We start from the raw sequence: 26,976 nt of genomic DNA, 5'->3' as shown, positions 1-26,976 counted from the left end.
ACTTGCTACCTCACTTTTTCCACCTTTTCAATTACTTTTGCAGCTGGAAAATTATATAAATGGCAAGTCTACGGATTAATTGCATCTGACTCAAGTGTCCACCCTTGTCCAGTCACCAGTAGTGAGCAGATAGAGCCAGGCAGCTTATGTGGTTGCATGGTGCCCTTTCTGGGGGTCAGTAGGAGGCAGATTTTCATCACTAGAAGGGACAGTGGACCAACAGATGTGGTGGCTGAATCTCTGAAACAAGCACCTAACCTGGTGTTAGGAAATCCTAAAAGGCTTTCTAGAGAAAGAAATTCTGTACTGGAAATTTCTAAATAAGTAAGAGTTATGCAGAAGGGGATAAGGGATAAGAAGAGAGTCCAGGCACAAGAAAGAATGATCTAGAGTGAAGGGTGGAGTGTTAAGAGATGGGGCTGGACAGGTAGGCAAAGGTCAGATCACACAGGACTCTAAAGGCCATATTAGGATCTTAGACTTCCTCCTGAGGGCTATAAAGAGGCACTGATGCATTTCAAGCAGTAGAAAAATTTACTTATTTATTATTATTATTACTTTTTTAAATGCTTACAGCACCTGATCTTCCTAGGTGGTCTCCCATCCAAGTACTAACCAGGCCCCACCCTGTTTAGCTTCTGAGATCAGACGAGATCAGGCACATTCAGGGTGGCATGGCCATAGACTCAAGCAGTAGAAGAATTTAAGCAAATCTGAAGTTCTGAAAGACCACTCCAGTGGGGAATGGGAAGAAAGGAAGTCAGAAAGCTGGGAAACAAGATGAGAAGTAGTAGAGTGAAGCAGTAGAGAGAAGGTGGCAGCCTGGACTAGGAATGGTGGTAGTGGGAATGGAAAGGAGTGCATATGAGAGAGATTAGGAGGTAAAATCAGTGGGAATTGGTGACAGGTTTGATGTGGGGATTAGGGAAGGAGGAGTTAAGGATATCTGTCAGGGATTTTGTTTGTATTGACTGAATGGCTAGATTAATGACTAGATGATGGTATCATTCACCAGGTTGTTGGGCAACACAGGAGAGTAAGTAAGCTACTTGGAAGAGAGACAATGAGCTCAGTTATGAACATATTTTAGTGCTTTTGGGACATCCAAAAGTCAGTGAAGCACATGTGTTTGGGTCTCAGGAAGGGTCAGAGCTAAAGATTTGAGTCAATAGAGTATGGATGATGATTGAAAACAAGAAAATAGATGAAGATAATCTCAGGTGTTTATGTAGCATAAGAAAAGAAGAAGGCCAAAGAACCAAAATCTGGGGGCAGGTTAATTTTCATGAAGGGTAGAGGAAGAGGAATCCACAAAGAAAATTGAGAAGGGCCAGCCAGAGATGTAAGAGGAAAACCAGGAAATTAGTGTCATGAGTCCCAAGGTGGGTGTGGCCACATGTGAGCAGGCTGCAGAAAACAAGATCATAATAGAAAAGTGTCCAGTGGACATAGAGGGGTGAGAGGCACTGGTGACCTTGGCAAGAATTGAACCAATGGAGGGTTGTGGGTAAGAAACCAGCCTAAAGTCAGGTGAGAAGGCAGAGGGAGGTGAGGGTTAAAATTAGGCAACTCTAAGAATGTCACTGTGAAGGGGAAGTGAGAATGACAGCCGGAAGATTCCTAAAAGCTGGATGAAGCTGGTGGTTGTAGGAGTCCACTCCCAATTTCCCTAGTATAGAAAGAAAGTGGGAGAAAGTAGAGCCCAAAGGAGGCCTTGGGGGAAAGTTGTGGAAAGGGATGATAAGGGCCAGTGTCCGGGAGGGAGACTGTTCACTGGGTCACAGGAATCCCTATCAGGGTGCCATTTCCTCCCCATCCCCATCCCCTTCCTGCCTCTGACCAGGCCCTCCGTGGAGTTGGAAGAAAGAAGGACCGAGTCACACCCTGGAAGAAGTTCTGTGCCCTCGGAGGTTTTTCTGCCTACCCGTAAGCTGGGGTTGGGGTTAGGGGAAGAAGGGTTCTGAAGGAGGGATAAGAGCTAAGGACCTTGAGCTAGCAGTTTAGGCTTTGGGGGGCAAGGGTAGGAGAGGGGAGTGGAGAGGATGGGAGGTGGGGGAGCCGAGTTTCTGGAAAAGATCCTGGAGGCTTCGGTGAGGGCTAGAGCCAGGGGGAATGTGCTGGGGGCCAGTTGGGAATCCACTCAAGCTCCCCTTGCCCACAGGTCCCCATGCCTCTCCTCCTCTTGCTGCTCCTCCTGCCAGGCCCTTCACACCTCCAGTCCACCTGTGAGGTCACCAAAGTGGCCAGCCAGGTGGAAGTGAACTGTGATAATCTGGGACTGAAGGCGCTGCCTCCAGACTTACCAGCAGACACAAACATCCTCCGCCTGAGTAAGAACTCCTTGGGCACTTTTTCCACAGCGCCCCTGGTGCGTCTGACTCACCTCATTCAGCTGCACCTGGGTGACAGCAAGCTGACCAACCTGCAGGCTGATGGGAAGCTGCCATTGCTGGAGACCCTGGAAATGCCTCATAATAATTTGAAAAGCCTGCCCTTGCTAGGACAGGCATTGCCAGCACTCGTTACCCTGGATGTCTCCTTCAACAAGCTGGACTCATTGTCTCCTAATGCCCTGGATGGCCTGAGCCAACTCCATGAGCTCTACCTGTGTGGCAATAAGCTGAAGACTCTGCCTCGCCAGCTCCTGGCACCAACAACCCGACTGAGGAAGCTTAATCTGGCTGACAATAAGTTGGAGGACCTTCCCCTTGGGTTCCTGGATGGGTTGGAGGAGCTAGACACCCTCTACCTCCAAGGGAACTGGCTGAAAACAATACCAAAGGGCTTCTTTGGGGACCTCCTCCTGCCTTTTGTTTTTCTCCACAACAACCCCTGGTTCTGTGACTGCAACCTCCTCTATTTCAGTCACTGGCTGCAGGACAATGCCAACAATGTCTACATATGGAAGAAGGGTGTGGACGTCAAGGCCATGACCCCCAAAGTGGAGAGTGTTCAATGCGTCAATATACCTGACACATCCGTCTTTGCCTACTCAGGGGAGGGCTGCTCCCCCCTCAGTCATGGGGATGACCCAGGCGACTATGATAATTATGAAGAAGAGAACCATAAGGGTGATAAGGTGCCTGCTACAAGGACTGTGGTCAGGTTCTCTACCAACACCAAAGCCCATACAACCCACTGGGCCTTACACTATGAAGAATTTACTGTTTCTGTAGACAACCAAATGCCCTACTTGCTTCCAACCCAAGAGTCCACTAAGAAACAGACCACATCCCCAACCTCCACAGAATCTACATTCTACACGACTCAAAAACCCACTACTGAATCCACCACAACCCGGATCACCCCAGAACCCTCAACCCTGACCACTCCAGAACCCACAAACTGGACCATCTCAGAACCTAAAACCCCAAAACCCACAACCCTGACCACCTCAGAACCCATAACTCCAGAACCCACCACAACCCCGACCACCTCAGAACCCACAACCCCGCCCTCAGAACCTACAACTCCAGAATCCACAACTCTGACCACCTCAGAACCCACAACCTCAGAACCCACCACAACCCCGACCACCTCAGAACCCACAACCCCGCCCTCAGAACCTACAACTCCAGAATCCACAACTCTGACCACCTCAGAACCCACAACCTCAGAACCCACCACAACCCCGACCACCTCAGAACCCACAACCCCGCCCTCAGAACCTACAACTCCAGAATCCACAACTCTGACCACCTCAGAACCCACAACCTCAGAACCCACCACAACCCCGACCACCTCAGAACCCACAACCCCGCCCTCAGAACCTACAACTCCAGAATCCACAACTCTGACCACCTCAGAACCCACAACCTCAGAACCCACCACAACCCCGACCACCTCAGAACCCACAACCCCGCCCTCAGAACCTACAACTCCAGAATCCACAACTCTGACCACCTCAGAACCCACAACCTCAGAACCCACCACAACCCCGACCACCTCAGAACCCACAACCCCGCCCTCAGAACCTACAACTCCAGAATCCACAACTCTGACCACCTCAGAACCCACAACCTCAGAACCCACCACAACCCCGACCACCTCAGAACCCACAACCCCGCCCTCAGAACCTACAACTCCAGAATCCACAACTCTGACCACCTCAGAACCCACAACCTCAGAACCCACCACAACCCCGACCACCTCAGAACCCACAACCCCGCCCTCAGAACCTACAACTCCAGAATCCACAACTCTGACCACCTCAGAACCCACAACCTCAGAACCCACCACAACCCCGACCACCTCAGAACCCACAACCCCGCCCTCAGAACCTACAACTCCAGAATCCACAACTCTGACCACCTCAGAACCCACAACCTCAGAACCCACCACAACCCCGACCACCTCAGAACCCACAACCCCGCCCTCAGAACCTACAACTCCAGAATCCACAACTCTGACCACCTCAGAACCCACAACCTCAGAACCCACCACAACCCCGACCACCTCAGAACCCACAACCCCGCCCTCAGAACCTACAACTCCAGAATCCACAACTCTGACCACCTCAGAACCCACAACCTCAGAACCCACCACAACCCCGACCACCTCAGAACCCACAACCCCGCCCTCAGAACCTACAACTCCAGAATCCACAACTCTGACCACCTCAGAACCCACAACCTCAGAACCCACCACAACCCCGACCACCTCAGAACCCACAACCCCGCCCTCAGAACCTACAACTCCAGAATCCACAACTCTGACCACCTCAGAACCCACAACCTCAGAACCCACCACAACCCCGACCACCTCAGAACCCACAACCCCGCCCTCAGAACCTACAACTCCAGAATCCACAACTCTGACCACCTCAGAACCCACAACCTCAGAACCCACCACAACCCCGACCACCTCAGAACCCACAACCCCGCCCTCAGAACCTACAACTCCAGAATCCACAACTCTGACCACCTCAGAACCCACAACCTCAGAACCCACCACAACCCCGACCACCTCAGAACCCACAACCCCGCCCTCAGAACCTACAACTCCAGAATCCACAACTCTGACCACCTCAGAACCCACAACCTCAGAACCCACCACAACCCCGACCACCTCAGAACCCACAACCCCGCCCTCAGAACCCACAACTCCAGAATCCACAACTCTGACCACCTCAGAACCCACAACCTCAGAACCTACAACCCTAATGACCTTAAAACCCACAACCTCAGAATCCATCACAACTCCCACAACCTCAGAATCCATCACAACTACCTCAGAACCCACAACCCCAACCACTCCAGAACCCACAACCCCAGAACCCACCACAACTCAGACCACTTCAAAGCCCACAACCCAGACCACCTCAGAACCAACCATTTTCTTAACTACCACAGAACCTACCTTACTCCCTACTATCTTAGAAACCACAACAATCATCTCTGAGTTTGTCGACATCCTGAAGGTTCGTGGGGTGGCTCAAGGGAATGTGTATAGCTCCAGAAACGACCCTTTTCTTAACCCTAACTTTTGCTGCCTCTTCTCCCTGGGTTTCTACATCTTGGGTCTCCTCTGGCTCCTGTTTGCCTGTGTGGTTCTCATCTTGCTCCTGATCTGGGTCTGGCACATGAAACCACAGGCCCTAGACTTCAGCCAGTCTGTTGCCTTGGCCACAGTCATGCATACCACACATCTGGAGCTGCAGAGAGGAAGGCAAGTGACGGTGCCCCGGGCCTGGCTGCTTTTCCTTCGAGGGTCACTCCCAACTTTTCGCTCCAGCCTCTTCTTGTGGGTCCGTTCCAATGGCCGTGTGGGGCCTCTAGTGGCAAGACGGTGGCCCTCAGCCCTGAGTCTGGGTCGTGGTCAAGACCTGCTGGGTACAGTGGGCATTAGGTACTCTGGCCACAGTCTTTAAGCGTAGGTGGTTTGGGGACCTTGAGAGGCTCTGATGGGTTTTCCTATTGGGATCTAGCTGGGGGTGGGTGGGTAAGCACAGGGTCAAGGGGAGGTCTTAATTACTTTTCCTTTATTAGAAGCCTTCTCTTCACAACACTAGAATACAACCTCAGACCTAGAAAACCACGATGGGTAGTGGAATGGAGTTGTGTGGGTCACAGAATAAAGCTCCCAATCTACATGGGTTTGGGGGGCAGGGCAGTGTTCTCAGACCATTAGGTTACTACCACTTCTGGGAAGTTTTAGGAAAAAGCAAATAAACAGATTAGAGCTTGGTCCGCACATTTATCTGTGTACTGAAAATTTGTAGAGATTTATCAAGATGTGAGCCCTGATTGTCTCTGGGTGATGTAAATATGGTTTTCCTTTACTCTGCTTAGCATTTTTTAGTTTCCTACTATTACATATTGTTTGTATAATAAAAAAACTTCAAAAAGAAAAATTAGATTCTTTTGGAGAGAGAGTGACTGGGGCACCTGTCACTAGCATTTTCAAGGCCCCAACTGCCCTGACCCTAGGTGCTCTACTCATCCAAAAAAGCTCTAGTCTTAGCCTGTACTTCCCCTGCCTTGGGTACCTACTTCTCTCCTCCAGGGGTTACTACCCTGCAGGACACCCCAAGCACCAGTTTCAGCTCAAGATCTGTTTAGTGACACTGCTGAGGCATAACTGCCTGTGACCCACAATACTAGGAACAAAGGTGGGTGATCGCCCAAACCTGCGGCCTCAGAAATGTGGCTCTCCTGCTCTCCCTAGGTGAGTGGGACAGGGGCAGGGTGTGCACTGTGTTGGTGGGTCTTACTGAATAGTCTCCGTTTCTGGTTCTCAAGCTAAGATGCAGGTAAACGGAACCTACTTTTCTCTTCTGGTGCCACAGATTCTGCCATTCCCCTTACCACATTTGACGGGGCCTTCTCTCCTGCCCTGTTTCTCACACTGAGGCCTGAGGCCCTGAATGAGTGAAGACTGAGTCTTCCATAGATTCCCCCTCCTCCAGATGGTAATAGAGGAATCTTCCTAACTTGAAAACCTGAATGCATCTCTCCTGTTTTGAACCCTTCCCCAGATAGACAAACTCTTGAGCTTGGCAATCTATTCCTGTGCACTGACCCATCGAACAGTCCAGCTTTTTCTCTAACATTTTACAACCTGTGCTCCAGCTATTGCAAACTGCACATAGATCACCTGCTCCCCAGGCTTTCTCCTTCAGCCAGGAGGGCTGCCCCATCCCACTTCTCCAGCCAGTCTGCTACTGTACACAGGTTTCTCCTCCCTCACGCTGGGCCAGGCACTTCAAGTTACCCAGAAACTGTTTATTGCTATACTCCCAGCTCTCCAACTGCTCCTGTGTCATCTTTCCTCCTGCACTTGTAACTCCGTAAGTACAAGGTTCAGGCCTTGTTTCAAAGTGGCCACTGTGGCCCAGACCAGCATGTACACGGAGTGGTTAAGGAGAGAGGCAGAGGTGGGAGGGCCCAGCAGGGATGCCAGGTTGCTGAGCTCCACCTCTTCTATTGACGATGCTCTGCCAAGGGGACAGCTCCCACCTGCCGCCTGCCTGTCCCCTGGCCTGGCTCAGAGGGCTTCGGGCCTCACACTGCTTAACCCTCCTTCTAATTGACCTTCCCATGCCCTTTTATGCCCCAAGAAGTTCTTAGGCTCCCTGAGGGTAGGGCCTGGGAAGGTCTCTTTCTAAAGATTTGGATAAGGCAGCTACTCTCCCCAGCCTAGGGTCCAGATCATGTTTCTGGCCAATACCCTCCAGTTTCCTCAAGCCTCCAGGCGTTGGGAGCCAGGATCCTGTGCTCACTCCCTCAAGCTCTGCCCCTCCACCATCCACAGGTTGGCCTTCCCTTTCATACTCTTTATCCCTCCTTCTCTGCCACAGAAACAGTCACCAGACCCCGGAGACTTTTCCTGGAGATTACAGTGAGATGACTTGTGCTAACTTGTACGTCTGTCTGTTCTCAGGCAAGTGGCTGGGAAGCAAGACACAGGGCCCGGATTTTGGTTTTCTTCACCCCGTCAGCTGCTGCAACAAGGCTGATTTACATAGTATTTGCATAAAACCAGTAGGTGCTTTTTCTTTAATAAATTTTTCTTAAAAACTCCAATTCCTGTTCTCTAAGAGCACCCACTTCTTTGTTCAGTCTCCCCCCGCACCAGCCCCCAGAACTCTCCAGATTTGGGGGTGGTGTCATCAATCCAATTTATTGAGGTGGAAGGAGGGAGGGCCACATCCTCCCACTGCATACCCTTTCACCAACTTGACCGTTTCTGCTCTATCCAGTCCCCTCAGCTCTGCCTTAGTTTCCCTACTGAGAAGGGGGATCTTCTGCTGTCCTATGTGCCCTGAAACTAACACCCAAGAGGAGGCTGGAAATCCTCAAGGAGTTTCTCAGCTCCCCCCAAGGCACAGCCAGGAATGGAGAGGTCATGAGGATCAAAACAAGCAGGGCAAGCTGGAGCAGGAGTAGGACAGACCAAAATCCTTTACCGCAGAGGGGGAAACCACACTGTGGAGGGAAAATAAATAGAGAGGCCAAGGGCAGCAGTCCAGGCCCCTCCGGGGATACGATGACTGTAGGAGCAGCAGGCGAGTGGGAGCCCCAGCACACCGGCTCCAGGGCCCTCGTCTGCTTCAGCCACTGAGAAAAAGATGCTTGTAGGCCTTGTTCATCTGCTCCAAGAAGATGAAGGTGAGGACGGTGTGGGGACCCAGGCGAGCATAGTATGGTGTAAAGCCCTTCCACAGGCTGAAGAAGCCCTCATAGCGGATGACCTTCACCAGCACGTCCTAGACAGGCAGGCAGGCAAAGGCGCTGGAGCTAGGACCTGGCCTCTCGGGCCCTGGCTCTCATACCCAGGTACCTTCACAACCCTCCCAGGGAATCCAATCCTCCAGCCCAGGCCCCCAGCCCTGCTTCCTCACCAGCCCATTTTTGTATTCCGGCTTCCCATCAATCATTCGCATGTTCTGAATCCTGAAGGAGAGAAGGTCACAGTATGAAAGACATAAATGAAGCCCTCTCATCCCTCTCCAGGTCCAGGCCTGCAGACTCACCGAGTCTTGACAATGTCCACAGGCATGGAGGCAGCAGTGGTGACCAGGCCACTGATCATGCTGGCACAGAAGTGGCACAGGATGTTGTCAGAGAAGTAGCCTGGGGAGGCAGAGCAGGGGGTGGCAGTCAGCTCTGAGCCGTCCCAGGCCAAGCTGGGAGCTGAGGGCCCAGCTCTGGGTCTCACCTGAGTCCAGTAAGAACTGCTTGGATTGGGAGTAGGAGGCAAGTTGGGCAGCATTGACAACAACAGCCCGAGCCATGGTAGGGATGCAGCCCTGGGTAGAGAAGGAAGTGGGGGAGTCAGAAATGCTCCAGACCTGACCCCTCATCCCCTAAGTAGCCAGTCATTTCACTCACCCTCCATAGTGTGGGGACCCCCTCCTCCCGGGCGATTCGAATCAGGGCATTAAACACGTTTTTGTAGCCACGGCGCTGGTCAGCTGGAAGTCTGGTGGTAAGGTAGGGAGAGGCCAAGCTCAGGACAAACTATCCTTCCCCGCAGGAGCAAAGAAAGGGAGGACAGAATGCTCTGCTCTAGCTCTAGGATAAGTAGTCCTTAATCTGAGGTTCCAGGGAATGGATCTGGAGGTAGGCTCAGACCTGGAACTCACCGACCATCAGCGGTCATGCGGATAAGAGCCACTTCAGCTGGTGTTCCCACAAAGGCACCAGTTGCACCTGCAGTCATGCCAATCAGCGCCTTCAGCAGAAAGCCAGGAGGTGTACCATCAGCTCCAGTCAGGCGCTCAAACAGCACAGTATAGATACCAAGGCGAGTGGTGGTGTAGGTGGCCTGGCGCAGCAGGCCAGCTGATAGCCTGGGGAGTGAAGGGGTCAGTGTATCCGGCCCAGATCTGGAGCTGCCAACCTGCACCCTACCCCCATACTATGGCCCCAATACCCTGTGTAAATGCCCCTCAGCCCTTCTGCCTTCAGGATGCTGGTCAGGGCATGGAAGCTGGTTTTGTACTCTCGTGTCTTGGCTCCTTCTCCACTCAGCTGCATTCGGTTCTTCACCAGGTCTAGGGGCTGCACAAAAACTGTAGCTCCCATCCTGGGGGAAGACAGGGGTTGGAGTCAAGAGCCAGGTGTCTCACATCTACCAAAATCCACTGGAGCCTGGCAACAAGGGGTCACAAAGAGCAGGGACTACCATGCAACTGACTAAGTGTTAAATAGACTGGTAGACGTGTATTAAGTCTTTGCGTGTACTAAAAGCAATGGATCTGAAAAGTCCAGTAGGGGCCACACAATGAAAGTGCTCCATGCAGCTCCAAGGAGGTCAAGCAGTGATCTGGAACTGCATACCGTCCGACTCAAGGAGGGGAGGTTGGCATTCATGACCTGGGATTTCACGTAATCCGTCAGGAGCCATGTAATGACCTGGAACCCGATAAGGCCCGGCAAAGCCAAGCAATGGGTTGGGAAACTTAAGAGGCCCGGCATGAGCCATGCAATGACCCTGCATGCAGCCCAACAGGGGCTGTGCAATAGATGAAAAGATCTTAGCATCCCGTGAAGGATCTCGCAAAACACTGGGAACGGCGCTGAACCTGTGCGGGTTCGGTTCACTGCAATAGATCCCAAGATGAACTGGGCCCGGTTCTTTGCACCCGTCCCTTCCTCCTCTTTTCCCATCCCTGGGGCCTGAGCTTACCCGGCCAGGCCCCCGAACAAGAACTTGATAGACTTGGGGGATGTACGGGGCTTCCCGTCCATCCCGCCGGTCCCGGGGCTCGCCGTCGCCGCCATCACTACTCAATGGCCCTCGGCACTCGGTCCCGTGCGCGCACGGCCCCGCTCGCGCCCAAGGTGACACCGCGCGCGCAACGGGACGAGGGCGCGCGCGCACACGCTCCTCCGGCTCAGGCCCAGCACCAGCTGAAAGCTGGCGCAGGCGCACAGAGCAAAGGCGGCCGGAAGTAAGGCGGAGCTGAAGGAAGAGCTTCAAAGATGGGTGCGGGAAGGGGTGTGATAATTTAGGAAGTCAGAGCAAAGGCGTACTTTGTACCGAATTGGAATCGCGGGAAAATAGAGGTTGATTGAAATCTCGCGAGATCAAGTATGCTAGGCTAGACAGAGATCTCTCGCGAGAGATACATGATTTCAGCTGGTGGGAGGGGTGTGGTGAGGACTCTCGCGAGACCTGAAGGTACCGCGGCGGTGGCGGCCAGGGGTAGGAAAGGTTTGTAAAGCGGGAAGCTCCAGGAACCGGGCAGTAAAAGGGAAGCGACTAGGTCGTCTTCTGGGACTTCGGTGCTCCCTTCATCTTCAGGCACTCCTTCCAATTCTAACCTTTTCTTTTAACCGGCCTTTTAGGACCGGAAGTCCTTCATCTTGAGCGTCCAATGCTGGAAGCGGCCTGACTTTTTTCTCCGGAAACCCTTTTCCAGGGCCTGGGAAGGCTGCCCACCTGGCCGGAAGTCCCACCTCCTTGAGTTCCCCCACCCTTCCAGAAGTTTGTCACCTGTGCTTACCTCCGTTTTCTTTGCCCGTTTTATTCCTGTATCAGAAAAGGATACATTTAGTACTTCTCTTAGCTCCACTAAACGGGTTCGATATTTCACTCCCCGAGTCCGGGTTCCTTCCCCCCGCCTCCATGTAGCTGGGAAGTGGGACCTGGGGGTGGTTGGACCCCTAGGATCTTGGAGGGGCGGAGAGGGCGCAGAACTCCCCTTCTGCTCCTGCTACCAGAACGCGGCCTCCTCAACCACTCCCCTCCCGCTGCCATGCACCCTGCGGCCTTCCCGCTTCCTGTGGTTGTGGCCACTGTGCTATGGGGAGCAGTCCCCATCCAGGGGCTCATTCGAGCGGTGAGTTTGAGGGGCAGATGGGGGACGGGAGCTAAGAGAGCGGTTGGAGGCTGAAGGGGGAACATGAACTCTCTTGTCTGCAGACCTCGGACCACAATGCCAGCATGGACTTTGCAGATCTCCCAGCTCTCTTTGGGGCTGCCTTGAGCCAGGAGGGACTTCAGGTGATTTTCTTCCCATTTTCCTGTTTCCCTAAATCCTCCATCCTGGATAGGGTTTTGAGGAGCCTTGCTCTTGTATGAAGCTGGAGGTAGAAAAAGCAAGTTAGGAATTAAGTGCATGAGCACATCTAGTGTGGAATCCAGATTAGAGGGAGAAAGCATAATCTACTAGAACTCCGAGCATTGTGAAGGAGACTGAAAGTGAACCAAAATAAAAGGCAGGGCAAAGTGGTGCTTATCAGTATCTCTGGAATCAGTTTCTGGTTTTATGATCTTGAACTAAATTAATTATCTTTCTAAGCCTTTGTTTTGCTGTAATGTAGGATAACAGAAGTTATTAGGGTTATTGTGAGGATTAAATTAGGTAAGCAATTTTGTAGTACTTCATCACAAAGATTGCCACACAGTAAGAACTCAACTGGGCCACAGATAATCAGTATAGTTGTGTGTCTACCAAGTAAGTTTTAAAGATCTTACTGGCTTCATCCAACAATTCACAAATTGGGCAGCATCCCAGGTACAGGTAGAAAGAGCTATACAAACTGAAAGATTTTATAGGCAGAAGGGAGCAGGACAAGAAAGTTATAATTGCAAAAAGCTGATTGTTTGTGGCAAGGTCACCCTTCTTTAGGCAGGGGTCTATCAAGCAGATTGTCTCTCACTAGTGACCAGACAATTCCAGATTGCCTTAAATAAGATTCCATTCCTGGGGGAGGCTGAAACTGTAATTGAGTCAGGTGTTAAATATCAGTTTGGTGACATGCGGCTTAGCACTAGTGACTCCATTTTAGGCCTCTTGTCTTTTTTAATACAGGGGAGTATGTTCTGGAGAAGGAAATGTGAAATGGAACTTGAGAGAAAGTAACTTGGATGAGTGAAGAACTGATTTACAATCAGTGGGAAACTAGAAGGCAGAACAATTTCAATTAACTTGGAGTATGGGGTATAAGTTAGCTAATCTGGGACAGGGAGGATGATGGGAGGGTCTGGTAAAGGGATGTTGTTTGATCTAGTGGCATCTTTAGGAGGCTGAGAATAGGTATACTTCTGACTTAGGTGGGATGCTCAGACCCCAGGAATGAGAAGGAAGTGAAGGATACAGAACATGCAGTATGTGGGGACCATTGTGCTTGGTGGGCCTTGTGGGGAGCAGAACCTAGGAAGGTGAAATCTGTTTACTTCTTTTCCCCAGGGCTTCCTCGTGGAGGCTCATCCGGCCAATGCCTGCAGCCCCATTGCCCCACCACCCCCAGCCCCGGTCAACGGGTCAGTCTTTATTGCACTGCTTCGAAGATTCGACTGCAACTTTGATCTCAAGGTTGCTGAATATGGAGTGGGAGCTGGGAAGCTGAGGGTGATAAAAGACACCAGGAATGAAGGTAGGTAAGGTCCATAATGGTTCCTTATCCCCTGCCTCGTCTCCCTAGGTCCTAAATGCTCAGAAGGCTGGGTATGGTGCAGCTGTGGTACACAATGTGAATTCCAATGAACTTCTGAACATGGTGTGGAATAGTGGTAAGGTTGGGAGATCTGAACAGCTGGGTTTTCAGTAGAGCTCACACAGAGATGGTGGAGGGCTGAAGGCTTAGGGTGGGATGAAGCAAAAGAGCCAAATGCCAGGGTTACCAAAGGATTGGAGTGGAGAGTTGGATCCCCATTGTAATGCCCTGATCCCTGCAGAGGAAATCCAGCAGCAGATCTGGATCCCGTCTGTGTTTATTGGGGAGAGGAGCTCCGAGTACCTGCGTGCCCTCTTTGTCTACGAGAAGGGGTAGGATGTGTCCGTCCTCACTCTTCTTTCAGTAGTTCTATGCCAACCTGAAGCCCAAGCCTTAGGCCCTTCCTATTCAGTCTCTTTACTTTCTTTCGGTTCCCTTCCCCATCCATAGGCCTTGTCAAGAACCAGTTACTTTGTCACTCTTCTTTTGTCCCTTTGCTTTTCCTGTCCCTCTGATACTGGTGTTCTTTTTCACAGGGCTCGGGTGCTTCTGGTACCAGACAATAGCTTCCCCTTGGGATATTACCTCATCCCTTTCACAGGGATTGTGGGACTGCTGGTTTTGGCCATGGGAGCAGTGATGGTGAGTAGTAGCTCAGGAAGCATGGTGGGAAGAGCTGAGGCCTTTAAAGCCAGACAGGATGTGGGATTGAGATGGGGATGGTTTGTACTGGATTATCCAGTTTTGTTCCCTAAAGCTGACCATCCACTCACCCTTTCCTCAGATAGTTCGTTGTATCCAGCACCGGAAACGGCTCCAGCGGAATCGACTGACCAAAGAGCAACTGAAACAGATTCCTACACATGACTATCAGAAGGGTGAAGGAAATAGGGGCGCCGGAAGGCCTTTCTCATAACTTACCTGGTTCTGAAGGAGTTTGAGCCCAGAAACTAAGGGGCAAAGAAAGATGACAGGGAGATGTCAGCCTGAGATGCCACTTTTCCTCTTTTTACCCATACAATCAGGACAGGACAGGAACAGAATAGAAGGTAGAAAGCAAAGATGATTAAATGGAGTAGCTGGGGAAAAGGATAGAGGACCAACCTTGCTTATAAGGGAGAAGATGGAGAGAACAGAAAAATGGAAAGAGTCGGGGTGGGGTTGGGGGTGGGGGGATTCCATCTGAGAAGAAACAGGTGTGGAGAAGCTGGGTCTTGGGCCTGGAGCCTCCAGTGCCCATATAAGGCAATAATAGAAGTCCTGCCCCGTTTCCGCTCCTCCCACTTTCCACCCTCACACCTCCCCCCAAAAAACCCACTTCCTTTCTTACCTCTGCTTCTCTGCTTGTCCTTCTAACCCCAAATTCATGTTCTATCCTGGCTTTACCCTGCCAGGCCCACTCTTAGCTTTTCCACAGCTCTGTAGAACCAGGAAAAATAAATTTTGCAAGGTTTAGCTTGACCACAGGCCTCTCAGGGTGAGTCCTTGGGGGCCTGGTCCAGAGTGGCTCAGTATAAGGACTCCTTTTTTCCTCCCCAGGGGACCAGTATGATGTCTGTGCCATTTGCCTAGATGAGTATGAGGATGGGGACAAGCTGAGGGTACTCCCCTGTGCTCATGGTGAGGCCTTCACTTCCTGTGTCATGCCCCCACTCCACCAGCAGGCATCAGGTTCTTCACCTCCTTCCTCTTGGCAGCCTATCATAGCCGCTGTGTGGACCCCTGGCTCACTCAGACCCGGAAGACTTGCCCCATCTGCAAGCAGCCTGTCCATCGAGGACCTGGGGATGAGGAGCAGGAAGAAACTCCAGGACAAGATGGTGATGAGGAAGAGGAACCAAGGGACCATCCTGCCTCAGAGCAGACTCCACTTCTGGGCTCCAGCCCCAGAGGTCCCACTTCTTTTGGCTCCCTAGCCCCAGCCCCCCTTATTTTCCCTGGGTCTTCAGCAGATCCCTCACCCTCCCCTTCCTCCTCAGCTGCCATCCTGATCTAATACCCTTTTGTCACTCCCCACCTGTGATGACCTATTTTGCACAGCCCCTTTCTCCCTCTAGTCTTCTGTTGAGGGGTAGGGGGCATTCCGCCCTAGGTTTCTCCCTTACCCAACCCCATCCTTTTGAGGGGGTTGGGAGTACAAAGGGACTGGGTCTATTGGGTTAATAAAGTTGTTTTTGTCAACTAAGGAAGGGAGAGATCATTCTCACACAGGTGAACCTCTTACCCATTTGGGGAATTGCCCCTTTTTTTGCCATAAAGGGGCAGGGGAGTGCTGGGAAAGACTAACCTATAGTCACAGGGACAGTCCTAGCAGGCATTTGTTGTGACTCAGAGAGGGGGAGCCCCACCCACAGGAGGATGACTCAACTGGCCCTGCCTTGCCTGCAGGCCTGGACCCATTCTCTGGTCTGGATGACTATTCCATCATCTACCAAATGAACTAGCAAACTGAGGACCTAGAAATGAAAATGCCACTGTGAAAGGCTGGGCCACCTGGCCAGGTAGGCTTGAGGCAGGTGCTTATAGTCCTGGACATGGAGGCACGCTCAGATTTCTAGACTTTGTAGTATTTCAACCCCTCCTGCTCTCCTATCCCCAATAGGATAAAGGAGACAAGTCCCAGTAACTGCTGTCTATCCTCACACCCAGGCTAAAACCACACAGCACCTTGTTAGTAGAATCTTTTTTATTCAGAAAAAAAATTTCCAACCACACACAGGAGGGGTATGGGTAGGGGGAGGTCTATACGTCCAGCCCTGGCCCCCAGCCCATGTGGTTTTGGCAGCAATGAGGGGTGTGGGGTAATGGCCCAAAAAATAAAAATGGTATATGTGTGTGTATAGGAAGGAGAGGGGTGCAAAAGCAGTGTGGAGTGGTAGGGGGAAGGGAAAGACGAGGTCAGTACTGGGAACGCCGCAGGTGAGAGGCCATTTCATAACATTTCTTGTTGATCATACCGCCGTGGACACCTTCTTTGCCCATCAGCAGGACTAGCGCTGGAGGAAAGAGAGAGGAGGCTAGGACCCAGGTGTCACAATTCCACCCCCTGCCAGCTGTTCAGCAGCTGTCCAGCCCTGGGGTCTGTAACCCAACCTCATCTCTCCCAACCCCCTCCCAACACACACAGGCAGGCTGTCAGTCACCCTGAAACAATAGGGCTTTTCAAAAGGGGAAAATCAAGCTTGAAGACTGGAAGGGAACACACTAAAACTTAAGGGTCAAAGGCTCATATGGTTGACTCATGTTCAGGTTAAAAATGGCTGTGTATGAGCCCACCACCTCCAAGTTTTAACAAAAGGACTCAAACATGAGAGCTAAGTGCTGGCTTATAACCAACAGTCTACCTCTTCCCAGATAATGAAATTTCTCATCTGAAAAGGCTCGAGGGAGGAAGGAACCTAACAAGTAATTCAATTCAACTTTATATTCCAAGATGAGGAACTGAGACAGACTGGAGGGAGTACCAACGTCCCAAGAGTAGAAAGCTGGTCCAATCCTTCATACTGGGGAACCACACAGAGAAGAACCCAAAAGACTGACAAAAGGAGCTACATTAGGGATCTTGAAGCTAGAAAAAGGGTACGACTCAGAAACTCACTCTTGGCAGTCATGGTGACAGTGATATTGAAGGTGGGGGCTCCGCCGGTGCTCTTGGTACGAAGATCCATGGTAAATTCCCCATCCTGCAGCAGTGAGTCCCGAATCACAGAACATTTCTGGCCCCCAAGTGTCAGCCCATTCACGAAAAAACTTGACCGGTCTTTGCCAACCAAGACACCAACCTCAGCTGGCTGGAAGGGGAACCAAGCACTCATCAAGTTAGTACACCATGGTTCCCATCTTCTGCAAGGACCCACCTGCTTTCCACTTATCAGGGGAGCTAGAAACCGCCCTGGGGAAGAAAGGTGTGTGTGTTATGTGCTTTGGACACATCCATGAAATTTGAGAAATTCAGGACTGTTGCAAGTTTGTGCACAAAAAGATCAGGATCCTCAAATCCAGAGAATGACAACAGAAAAGGACGACATATTCTTCTGGAGACTTAGATCTCGTTTAAGAGGGACGGCAAACACAGGAAATAAAGAGCGCCAAAAGCTAATGCGGAGTGGAGTAGAATAGGGAGTCTTTGGATGCTCATAACTCTCCTTCAGGAAAAGCAGAAGCGAAGAGGGGAAGGGAGGGGGCGGGCAAAGCAGGAGAAGCAACTTTGCCCTTATTTGGTCAAAGGTTCTGAAGGAGTTGTTAGGGGCCCGGACGCCTGGGTCTCCAAGTAACCCAAAGTTTAGATTCAGGTATCTATACCCCAAGATAAGGAAGTAGATTCCTGGGGGTTTTCGGGGAAAGTTGGAAAACTTTAGAAGGGGGCCCGGAGATAGATTGGGCACGCTAGCTCTCGAGTCTAGGTACCCCAGGGAATCTTTCTCCTCCCCCTTACACCCCAAATCCCCACATCCGGCCCCCTCCCGCCCGGAAATCCCCTTCCCCCCTTTTGAACTTCCGCTCCCCTCCCCACTTCCGGGCAGTGTGGACACGAGTGGTGGTGATGGAGACAGCAGTAGTCATTCCTTATTCCTTCACTTATACTATCCTAGAACTTCTCACAAAGTTCCCCGGCTTCAGGCCCCGCAGGATGGCGCGAAGGGAGGGCGAGAAGACTTCCGGGATTGGTCTCACAGGAATGTTGAGTCTACCGTACCCACTTTGGGGGGGGGGGCGAGAGGACCTCGCCCTCTCTAACGGAGTTGGGAGGGGCGGGGAGCTCAGAGAGGACCGGTATGAGACCCAAACCACGCGACTTGGCTCCCTCCCGCATAGGGAGGAACAATGGTGGAAGGGACACGAGCTGGAGGCCGGAAGTAGAGTTGGGGGGTCCAGGGATCCTCAAGTCCCTTCTCAGTCACAATCCTTGGTAGAAACTACAGCGCGTGCCCGCCCCGCCCTGGATGAGGCGGAAGTGGGCCGCCGCACCGGGCAGCGCACCCCTCCCCGCCCTGTGCCCCGGATGTAACGCCCCGTCGCGGAAAGCGGGGCGGAGGGCGGGATGGGAGCCACCGCCTGGGGCGTAGGAATTAGGGGGCAACTGAGAGATCTGCCCACGTGCAGCCGCCGTTCGCGCTACTTCCAGGGCAAAGACCGGGTCACGCACAGCCTTTCACTGTCCTCCCTAGACCGCGCCCGCCCCCACCCAAGTCTCAGCCTCTGAGTCCAAGCCTGGCCGGACCCCCGGACCACGCAGGCCTCACAGTACCGTGATGTTGACGAAGGTTTTCCCGGGAACGGCGGCCCAGACGGAGGGCGAGTCCTTATAGCCCACGATGGCCGCGTCCTGACAGGTCCCGTCCGCCATGAGGTTGTCGATGTAGGCGTTCCACCCGGCCATGGCGCTGCTACTGGGGCTGCTCTCGGCGCTGCTGCTGGGGCTGCGGGCTGGGCTCGGGCTGGCGGGCGGGGGGAGGCGGAGAGCTTGGGGCACGCGCTGCCGTCCGGACCGTGGCTCTGCTAGCTGTGCAGCAGCCCTCGCACCGCCACTTCCTGCTCCTCCCCCCCTTCTAGATTTTTATTTGCAAAGGGAGGTAGGGGCGGGGCCTGCTCCCCATTCCCTCCTTATCCTCCCCCCGCTGCTCAGATACCTAACTTTGCAAATGCAATTTAAAAAATCCCTCCCCTTATTGCAGAATTTGCAGAGTTCAATGGAAAGCAATGTGAAAGAATGAAGGAGGTGGGCTGGGGAAGGTTAGGGTTAGACTTGCTCTGCTTCGCACTGAATAGAAACCACACTTTTGGTATAGAGGAAGGAGTGAGCCGGCGGAAGGAAGGACAGTGAAAGGAGTAAGAATTGGCAAGCTGCAAATTTAGCAAATTAAAGAGGATTCGGGGAACTCAGGGTTAAACGGAACGACTCCCCCTTCCCCCACCTCTGCCGGAGGGAAGGAACGGCGGGCGGCGGCGCGTGCGCCCGCGCCTGCGCTGGGGCCAGGAGGGAGAGCGCGTGGGGCGGTTGGAGCCGGCGGCAGGCTTTGCGGGTGCGCGCCGGGGCGCGGCTGGCTGGACCGATTTGGAACCCCTGCGAAGGAAGGCGGCCGGGGACGTGTCTCCTGCCGGGCGGAAGGGGCGGGGGCGAGAGCAAGGCGTGCGCCGCTTCTCCACTCCTCGTTTTATTTAAGCAAGAAGGGAGCACAGAGGAATTTGACAAAATACGCCGACTGGAATCAGAATTGAAGGCATCCAATGGGGACACTTCTGTCGCCAGCATCGGCCCGGGCGGCACAAGTTGGATTCAGTGGAGCCCACCCCCACTCCAGGGGATTATCCCTAGCTGGATCAGCTCCAGCCCCAGGCCTCACCCCCACGTCCCTACCCCGCCCGTTCCCCAGCCAGCAGTTTGGGTCATCGGCCTTGCCCCTTGGCGCGTCTCTGAAGAGGTCACTGAGAGCGGGCGCCCGCGGGCTAGAAGGGCGGGCCTATTTTTTAAGGCGGAAGAATACTAAAGTTTCAAGATTGCAACTTTTTCAAAATGGGGAAAGTCCTTTCTGCTTTGGAACTGTTGGGTTTTTTTCTTTTTTAGTAAAACTTATGCGAAGAACTTGTATGCCCTTAAATCGCCCGCCGCCTACAGGGAGGGGGGTGGGGCAGGACCTGGCGGAAGCTTAGGTGAGCTGGCCGCGCCCTAGCGGCCCCGGCCGCCAAGGGGCTGGGCAGCTTCCCGTCCCTCCGGGGACCGGTGTCTCCCGGGCGGAAAGGGGCTCGTTATCTCTCTGTGTCTCCCTCTCTCTCCCGCTCTCTCTTCCTCCCGAGCGGGATGTGGTTCCCTCACGGCCACTCCACACTCTTTAGGCACCCAACGCCCCCTGAGCCCGTGTTCCTCGACAGCCGCCAGGCTGAGTCACTGGTCCACTCGGGCGGGGCCTCATGCGGGCACGTGGCGGCGCTCCCCGCCCGCTTTCTTCTGACCTCTGGCCTACCGCACCCCCTACCCCAGGGTGGAAAAATCCCAGGGGGTAGAGGCCAGAGATAAGGGGAGGAGGGGCGAAATAGGGGGAAGAATCCTGGGCTGGGGGCTGGAAGACTTCGTGGGGACGGCAGGGCGGGGAGGGGAGCTGGGGAGAGGGCCACAGGGGTGAGTCACCGGGCGCAGGCCGCTCCAACGCCGGCCGCAGGTGCCTCCTAGTCGGGGGCGAAGAGCTGAGGCTCCCTGTGACTCTCACCCGCCGGCCGGCTGGCCCGCGCCTAGGCGTGCTCCCCTCTCCTGGCCGGGCTGCAGCAGAATTCGGGCAGACCCCACACTCCCTTCAGACCCACCAAGGCAGAGTTACCTATTGCAGAGACCCACGTCCCTGCAATGCTACTAGCGGACCGCGGGACTGGCCCCGGGCATTCTGACACAAAAGGCCAGCCCCCTCCTCCTATCCATTCATTTTTTTCACTGCTGATTCAACATCATTCATTTATGGGCTGGTACCGCGCCCTGAAGCGCCCGCAGTCGGTGGGGATAGGGGCTCCTGATTGACAGCCTCTACGCTGGGCGATAAGTGCTGTCTTAGCTCTATCTGTAGGGAGCCGTGCCAACTCTGAGGGCCAGTCTAAATTCGTTTCCCTGCCCCCTCCCCTACCACACACCTCTTTTGGGCAGGGAGAAGGTAGGATGTGGTGGAGCCGGGAAAGGCCGCTATGAGGACTCTAAGAGGTGAGACCCTGTCGCCTTCTGAATGTGGGATTCAATTTTACACTTCAGAGCTTGCCCATAATCCCCGGCTCCTTCCCCCACTGAGAGCAGAGGCAGCCCCTGCCTGCCACGTGAGCTGAGCATGTGTGGATGTCAATCCTGCAGCCCCTCTTTCATGCCCCCTCCCCAGCCCTGCACAGCTCAGGTTACCCCTGACCTTTCCTAAATAGCACTAGTTCCTCTTTAACCTTTGCAAAAGAGGAATATAATCCTGGGGAGGGGAGAGACCCCCCCTATTCTGAAGCCTTTCCCCTAGGGTGGAATTGAAAGTAGGGACTTTTATTGGGGGCAGAGAGAAAGGAGGGGTGGTCATTGACCTTTGGGACGGGGGCTTTAGGCTATAGTGGACAGTTGGCTGCCAACTGGGTGTGGAGGGGGAGGATGGAAAGGGAGAGAGGCGGGGCTGGCTGAGGATAAATGCCCAGCCTGAGAGGGGGTGAGCTGACACTGTCCCAGCTGCCACTTAGATTCGGAGCTCACCCCAAGCCCCCAGCGAAGACATCCCAGGTCTGGTGAACCTTGAAATCCCAGGGGATAGGAGTGATAAAGGGGGATGAGGGTGGTGCTGGCTTGGAGAAAATGGGGAAATGTCAGGGTTTTTTCCCTCCTGGTACTGGGGGTGCTTAAGAAAGACCGGAGGGGTTTGAGCAAGCAGGATGGGAATACCCAAGGATAGTGAAATGAGGCTGAAAAGGGAGGCAGGCAGAGATGGATAGAGAAGTGGAGCTAGAGCTGGAGCCAGGTGGAGAATCTGGGGCCCCTGAGGATCTGAAGAAGGCTGAGGAGCAGGCAAAAGACAATCAGAAAAACAGGAGAGGATTTGAGGGCTAGGAAATCATGAAGAACAGATTGCTTGACTAGAAGGGTGGAGGGAGAAGGCAAAGATACAACTTTGCCGGAGATGGGTTTCAGAGAGTGGTGGAATTCCAGGAGTTACAGGGAGGCCCCTGGATTCTTAGGATGGGGGTGGAATAGGAGCTGTTCTGAGGGGGGGAGGGGGCTGTGCCTGCCTTTTTAGTCTGTGACCTTTTTGTGGGATATTTTTAGCTCCAGCACCTGCCTTCTTGGGGTGGGGAAGACTCTTAAAGGGCAAGGGATTTGGGGTTCCTTTAAGGAATCAACTGTCCACACTCAGGCCTCTTTGTCCTGCAGCCATGGCCATGCAGAAAATCTTTGCGCGGGAAATCCTGGACTCCAGGGGCAACCCCACCGTGGAGGTGGACTTGTACACGGCCAAGGGTAACACAGGCCCACTGAATTGATTTGCCTTGGAAAACCCTAACCCCGTCTAGCCTTTGTCCCACATCCTCACCTTTCTCTGCGATCCCCTTCCCCAGAGTTCTTCCCAGGCCTTCCTCTCCTAACCTGGTCCCCCTGTGGTGAAAAGTAGGAGCCTGTCTGCACTCCCTCCTGCCCCTAGTCTCAGGATACCGTGACCCTTTGGGGGTGGATGGGACTCTCTGTGACCTTCCAATCCTCCTGCCCCAGGCCGATTCCGAGCAGCTGTGCCCAGTGGAGCTTCCACAGGTATCTATGAAGCTCTGGAACTAAGAGATGGAGACAAATCTCGTTACCTGGGCAAAGGTGAGGAATAACCGACACTGGAGGAGCCTTTGTTGGGGTGGTTTTAGGACTTGGGCACACAATGTCTGCCTGGGGTAGAGGACTAAAACCCAAAGCTCTTGAGGAGCTGGGATCCACAGGAAGAGACCCAACTGAATTGGAGATCTGAACCTCCTCTGGCCTCTCTAGGGGTCCTGAAGGCTGTAGAACATATCAACAAGACTCTAGGCCCTGCTCTGCTGGAAAAGGCAAGTTGAAGGAGACTGTTCCCTTTAACTCCTTCCCCAGACCCTTGCCACCTCACCTTAAACTACAACTCTCATTCTCCCCCAAATACTTGCACTTCACCTTCCTCTGGCACATGCCCTGACTCTTGAGAAATCTGACATCTGCTCTTCCTCCTCCAACCTGCCCTTCCAGAAACTAAGTGTTGTGGATCAAGAAAAAGTTGACAAATTTATGATTGAGCTGGATGGGACCGAGAATAAATGTGAGTGAAGGGCTAGGGTTAGAGAAAGGGATGAGATGTGGGACGGGTAGGGGAAAGACCATGGGGCTGAGGTCTGGTTAGGATTATTTCTATCCCCCATATTTTGGGGCACACCATAGCTGGATGGACTTTATTCATTCCACAGGCATTTCCTGATGCCTGCCTTCTGCCAGGTCTGGGCTGGACTGTGGACACAGACCCTGGGGTGGAGGGTCCCAGAGCACCTCAGGCCACTGGGGAGAAAGCTGTTAAACAAACTCTTAATGCCCAGTGGTTTGGAGTTCTGGATTCTTCCTGGGGTGACCAGAAGGAACATTTAAGGAGATGACTCTAAACTCTGGGGGAGAAACTCTCACCTTTTTTTTTGTGCTTGCTTTCTCCAGCCAAGTTTGGGGCCAATGCCATCCTGGGCGTGTCCCTGGCCGTGTGCAAGGCTGGAGCAGCTGAGAAGGGGGTCCCACTCTACCGACACATTGCAGATCTCGCTGGGAACCCGGATCTGGTCCTCCCAGTCCCTGTGAGTGCAGGTGCCCCCTTAGATCCCACAGTGAGAGAGTTGCCCCACCCATTGAGAAGTACATAAGCAGCCTCTGGAAGGTACGCCTTCTAGAGCCAGCTTCAAAGAGATAGTTTTCTGAAATTGAACCTCTCCTGCTGCGTCCCCGGTCCCGCCTCTCCCTTTTTCACACAATGCGAACATCCCCTTAAGCCTCTATGTTTCTTTCCCCTTGACATGACCTTTAACTGGTTCCTTCACATTCCAATCCTAGGCTCAATAACTCCAGCTTCTTATTCTGCTCTCTACCTCAACCTCCAGATCAGATTGAGAGTTTCTTCTTGGCAAGAATCTTAGCATTTCTTTGTATCTTTTTTTTTTCATTTCTTTGTATCTTAATTTTTATTAAATCAAATTCTCTCTTTATGGAAACCCTTTGAATTTAATCTCAATAATAATGTTACCATTTATTGTTACTTAGTAGGCAGATTGTATAAGAGCCTGTGCTGTGGAGACAAACTGTTGGGTTCAAATCCTGGTTTTGCCAATTGCTAGTAGTGTGGTCTTAGGCATTATTTAACTTCTCTGTGCCTCTGTTTCCTCACTTGTAGAGTGGGGGATAATAATAGTACCTAGTTCAGAGTCGTTTTGAGAATGAAATGAGCTAACAGGATATATGTAAAATACTTAGAGCAGTGCCTGGCCTATAGTAAGTGCCATATCAGTTTTAGATCATTTGTACCAGGCATATGCTAAGAACTTTACATCCAATTTCTCTAATTTTCAGCATAAGATCCTTCAGGGAAGCAGGTGGTGTCCCCATTATAGAAATGAGGAAAGAGGCTCTGAGGAGTAAATTACTCATCCTAGATCATTCAGCTAGTAAGTAGGGAAGCCAGGATTCTACATCGACGCCACCACCCCCCCAACCTGTCTTGATCCCTCACACCCTGGCCCAGGTCTGAACATCCTCTCTGCCTCTCAGGCCTTCAATGTGATCAATGGGGGCTCCCATGCTGGAAACAAGCTGGCCATGCAGGAGTTCATGATTCTGCCTGTGGGAGCCAGCTCCTTCAAGGAAGCCATGCGCATTGGCGCGGAGGTCTACCACCACCTCAAGGGGGTCATCAAGGCCAAGTATGGGAAGGATGCCACCAATGTGGGTGACGAGGGCGGCTTTGCACCCAACATCTTGGAGAACAATGAGGGTCAGTGTGAGCACTCTGAGGGGCAGAACCCCTGGATCCTCACAGAGGAAGGGGCTGTGGAGACAAGGTACACTGGAGCCTCAGGTCTTCTCTTGTCCCTCCCCTAGCCCTGGAGCTGCTAAAGACGGCCATCCAGGCAGCTGGCTACCCAGACAAGGTGGTGATTGGCATGGATGTGGCAGCGTCTGAGTTCTATCGCAGTGGGAAGTACGATCTTGACTTCAAGTCACCTGATGACCCTGCACGGCACATCACTGGGGAGAAACTGGGGGAGCTATATAAGAGCTTCATTAAGAATTATCCTGGTGAGACCCTCAGGTGTTCCAGTGCACCTGCCCAAGTACCCAGCAGCTGCCCAACACAATGACTTCAGAGTCTCCACTGCCACCAACTTGGTCCTTCCAATCCTTAGCACCATCACAATCCCCATCCAAATTCTGACCTGTCGCCCCTTTGTAAGGCTCTCAGACCTTTAATGTGACTCTGCCCCCACTCCCTATCAGTGGTCTCCATCGAGGACCCCTTTGACCAGGATGACTGGGCCACTTGGACCTCATTCCTCTCGGGGGTGGACATCCAGATTGTGGGGGATGACCTCACAGTCACCAACCCCAAGAGAATTGCCCAGGCTGTCGAGAAGAAGGCCTGCAACTGCCTGCTGCTGAAAGTCAACCAGATCGGCTCAGTGACCGAATCCATCCAGGCGTGAGTGCTTCCTGGCTCTGGGGTGCACCATAGCCTCCCTCCACCCATTCTGCCCACTCCAGGTGTCCTGCCCAGAAACTCCAGGTCTGCCTTTCCCCTGGCTCCTGACCCATCCCTACCCTCCTGATCTCAAGGCTTTGACTAACCCCTGGCATGACCCGAAGAGCTTTGCCATTGTGACCTGCCATCCCCACCCCCACCCCATACCATTCTTCTCTCCCAGATACTGCCCTTCTTCCAACCAGCACCTCAGGAGCCCGAGTTCAAGATCAGGACCCTCCCTTTCTTTCTTTCCCAAAGAACTTAGTCAACCACCTTCCCGTAAAGCACCAACTCCTAAAAACAGAAAAGCCCTACCCAGGCCCTGGCTTTCCCACTGAGGTAGTCTCATTAGGCCTTATCAAGTGTCCTTTCTACTCAGTTGCAAACTGGCTCAGTCTAACGGCTGGGGAGTGATGGTGAGCCACCGCTCTGGGGAGACTGAGGATACATTTATCGCTGACCTCGTGGTGGGACTCTGCACAGGACAGGTACTTATGGCTCTCCTGCCGAGTGTCAGAGCAAGTTTTCTTGGGGTCCCTGACCCCTTGCCCCTGAGTCGAATCCCACCATAGGCTGTTCCCTCAGGGCCAGACCCAATCCCTCCTCTCCATCCTCATGCAAACTTTGGAATCCCTCTTCCCTTCTCAGATCAAGACTGGCGCCCCTTGCCGCTCAGAGCGCCTGGCCAAATACAACCAGCTCATGAGGTAGGTACAGGGGGTACAGTAGGCCTGGGCATGGGAAACGGACAGCTGTTGGTTTGGAAAGGCACAGCTCTGACTTGGTCTGCCTTCTAGGATTGAGGAGGCGCTCGGGGACAAGGCTGTCTTTGCTGGTCGCAAGTTCCGTAACCCAAAGGCCAAGTGAGAAGCTGGAGGCCTCAGGACCCCAGAGGACAGATCTAAGCCTTCAAGCCAAGCCATTCTCTCTGAAATAAACACTGATGCCAACCAAGACAGTGGGATGCTCCTTTTTGAGAGGGAGATGCTGGTGTCTGGGCTGGGTAAGACAGGAGGTAGGGCAGAAAAGGGAGAACAGATATATAACCTGCTGGGACAAAGAGGAAGTGAAGGGCTGGTCAGAGAGGAAGTTAAGCTGGATCCAGAACAAGAAAACTTCAGTTTGGATGGATGCTGGGGGAAGCAGGTGCCACATGTGAAATGAAGCTGGAGGCACGGACAGAACATGGAACCAGCTCCTAAAGAAGGCGGTACTTAGGGTCAGACATTACCATGAGGGGGAAGTTGGATCAGACCTGCCAATAAGTTGAAGTACATGGTCTTCAGAGTGCGCTGCAGTGTGGAGGATGAGAGTGAAAACCAGGGCAGCTACCATTTCTGTGGAGCTTGAAGATCTAGAAC

At 52.9% G+C, this 26,976-nt stretch overlaps 6 protein-coding genes and 1 non-coding gene across 12 annotated transcripts in view; 3 read left to right on the top strand and 4 right to left on the bottom strand.

Moving 5' to 3' along the window:
* Window positions 1-5,747, bottom strand: part of CHRNE (cholinergic receptor nicotinic epsilon subunit) — a 32,813-nt gene extending 27,066 nt beyond the window's left edge. The window contains exon 1 of the mRNA XM_025040156.1: window positions 5,641-5,747. Within this exon, the coding sequence (XP_024895924.1) occupies window positions 5,641-5,647 (7 nt within the window). The 5' untranslated portion in view covers window positions 5,648-5,747. The remainder of the gene's footprint in view (window positions 1-5,640) is intronic.
* On the bottom strand, window positions 568-686 carry LOC112471447. Its single transcript, XR_003043316.1, has one exon. It is a non-coding gene; the product is annotated as a 5S ribosomal RNA (ribosomal RNA).
* GP1BA (glycoprotein Ib platelet subunit alpha) lies at window positions 687-7,277 on the top strand. Its single transcript, XM_025040155.1, has 2 exons — window positions 687-3,885; window positions 5,371-7,277. The coding sequence occupies exons 1-2, from the start codon at window positions 2,168-2,170 to the stop codon at window positions 5,867-5,869; spliced, it is 2,217 nt and encodes a 738-aa protein (XP_024895923.1). The 5' UTR covers window positions 687-2,167; the 3' UTR covers window positions 5,870-7,277.
* An 823-nt stretch (window positions 7,278-8,100) lies between these two features.
* Window positions 8,101-10,863, bottom strand: SLC25A11 (solute carrier family 25 member 11). Its single transcript, XM_006922250.3, has 8 exons — window positions 10,633-10,863; window positions 9,877-10,029; window positions 9,587-9,793; window positions 9,333-9,423; window positions 9,160-9,250; window positions 8,975-9,074; window positions 8,843-8,894; window positions 8,101-8,707 (listed from the first exon to the last, which is right to left on the bottom strand). Exons 1-8 carry the CDS (start codon window positions 10,725-10,727, stop codon window positions 8,552-8,554), a joined length of 945 nt encoding a protein of 314 aa, XP_006922312.1. The 5' UTR covers window positions 10,728-10,863; the 3' UTR covers window positions 8,101-8,551.
* A 206-nt stretch (window positions 10,864-11,069) lies between these two features.
* On the top strand, window positions 11,070-15,573 carry RNF167 (ring finger protein 167). Of its 3 annotated transcripts, none has more exons than XM_015597452.2 (10): window positions 11,072-11,160; window positions 11,295-11,788; window positions 11,872-11,952; window positions 13,142-13,215; window positions 13,377-13,464; window positions 13,630-13,720; window positions 13,925-14,030; window positions 14,173-14,266; window positions 14,928-15,008; window positions 15,086-15,573. In XM_015597452.2, the coding sequence occupies exons 2-10, from the start codon at window positions 11,752-11,754 to the stop codon at window positions 15,382-15,384; spliced, it is 951 nt and encodes a 316-aa protein (XP_015452938.1). In that variant the 5' UTR covers window positions 11,072-11,160; window positions 11,295-11,751; the 3' UTR covers window positions 15,385-15,573. The 3 variants fall into 3 exon arrangements, with proteins under 3 accessions (XP_024895922.1, XP_015452938.1, XP_006922313.1); XM_006922251.3 differs by having other exon boundaries at window positions 11,074-11,160; window positions 13,142-13,267; XM_025040154.1 differs by lacking the exon at window positions 13,377-13,464 and having other exon boundaries at window positions 11,070-11,160; window positions 13,142-13,328.
* Window positions 15,574-16,056: 483 nt separating this feature from the next.
* On the bottom strand, window positions 16,057-19,452 carry PFN1 (profilin 1). Its single transcript, XM_006922249.1, has 3 exons — window positions 18,637-19,452; window positions 16,987-17,179; window positions 16,057-16,384 (listed from the first exon to the last, which is right to left on the bottom strand). Exons 1-3 carry the CDS (start codon window positions 18,766-18,768, stop codon window positions 16,287-16,289), a joined length of 423 nt encoding a protein of 140 aa, XP_006922311.1. The 5' UTR covers window positions 18,769-19,452; the 3' UTR covers window positions 16,057-16,286.
* Window positions 19,362-26,569, top strand: ENO3 (enolase 3). 4 transcript variants are annotated; one of them, XM_006922248.3, is made up of 13 exons: window positions 19,362-19,411; window positions 21,019-21,072; window positions 22,264-22,350; window positions 22,600-22,695; window positions 22,864-22,922; window positions 23,095-23,164; window positions 23,548-23,681; window positions 24,646-24,868; window positions 24,976-25,173; window positions 25,372-25,573; window positions 25,995-26,103; window positions 26,264-26,322; window positions 26,413-26,569. In XM_006922248.3, the coding sequence occupies exons 2-13, from the start codon at window positions 21,057-21,059 to the stop codon at window positions 26,480-26,482; spliced, it is 1,323 nt and encodes a 440-aa protein (XP_006922310.1). In that variant the 5' UTR covers window positions 19,362-19,411; window positions 21,019-21,056; the 3' UTR covers window positions 26,483-26,569. The 4 variants fall into 4 exon arrangements, with proteins under 4 accessions (XP_006922310.1, XP_024895919.1, XP_024895921.1 ...); XM_025040151.1 differs by lacking the exon at window positions 19,362-19,411 and having other exon boundaries at window positions 19,586-21,072; XM_025040152.1 differs by lacking the exons at window positions 19,362-19,411; window positions 21,019-21,072 and adding an exon at window positions 21,517-21,618.
* The last annotated feature ends 407 nt before the right edge of the window (window positions 26,570-26,976 follow it).

This window comes from Pteropus alecto, unplaced genomic scaffold (assembly GCF_000325575.1).
Source record: "Pteropus alecto unplaced genomic scaffold, ASM32557v1 scaffold398, whole genome shotgun sequence".
Classification (NCBI taxonomy): Eukaryota; Metazoa; Chordata; class Mammalia; order Chiroptera; family Pteropodidae; genus Pteropus; species Pteropus alecto.
This window is presented reverse-complemented; position numbering and strand designations above follow the sequence as displayed.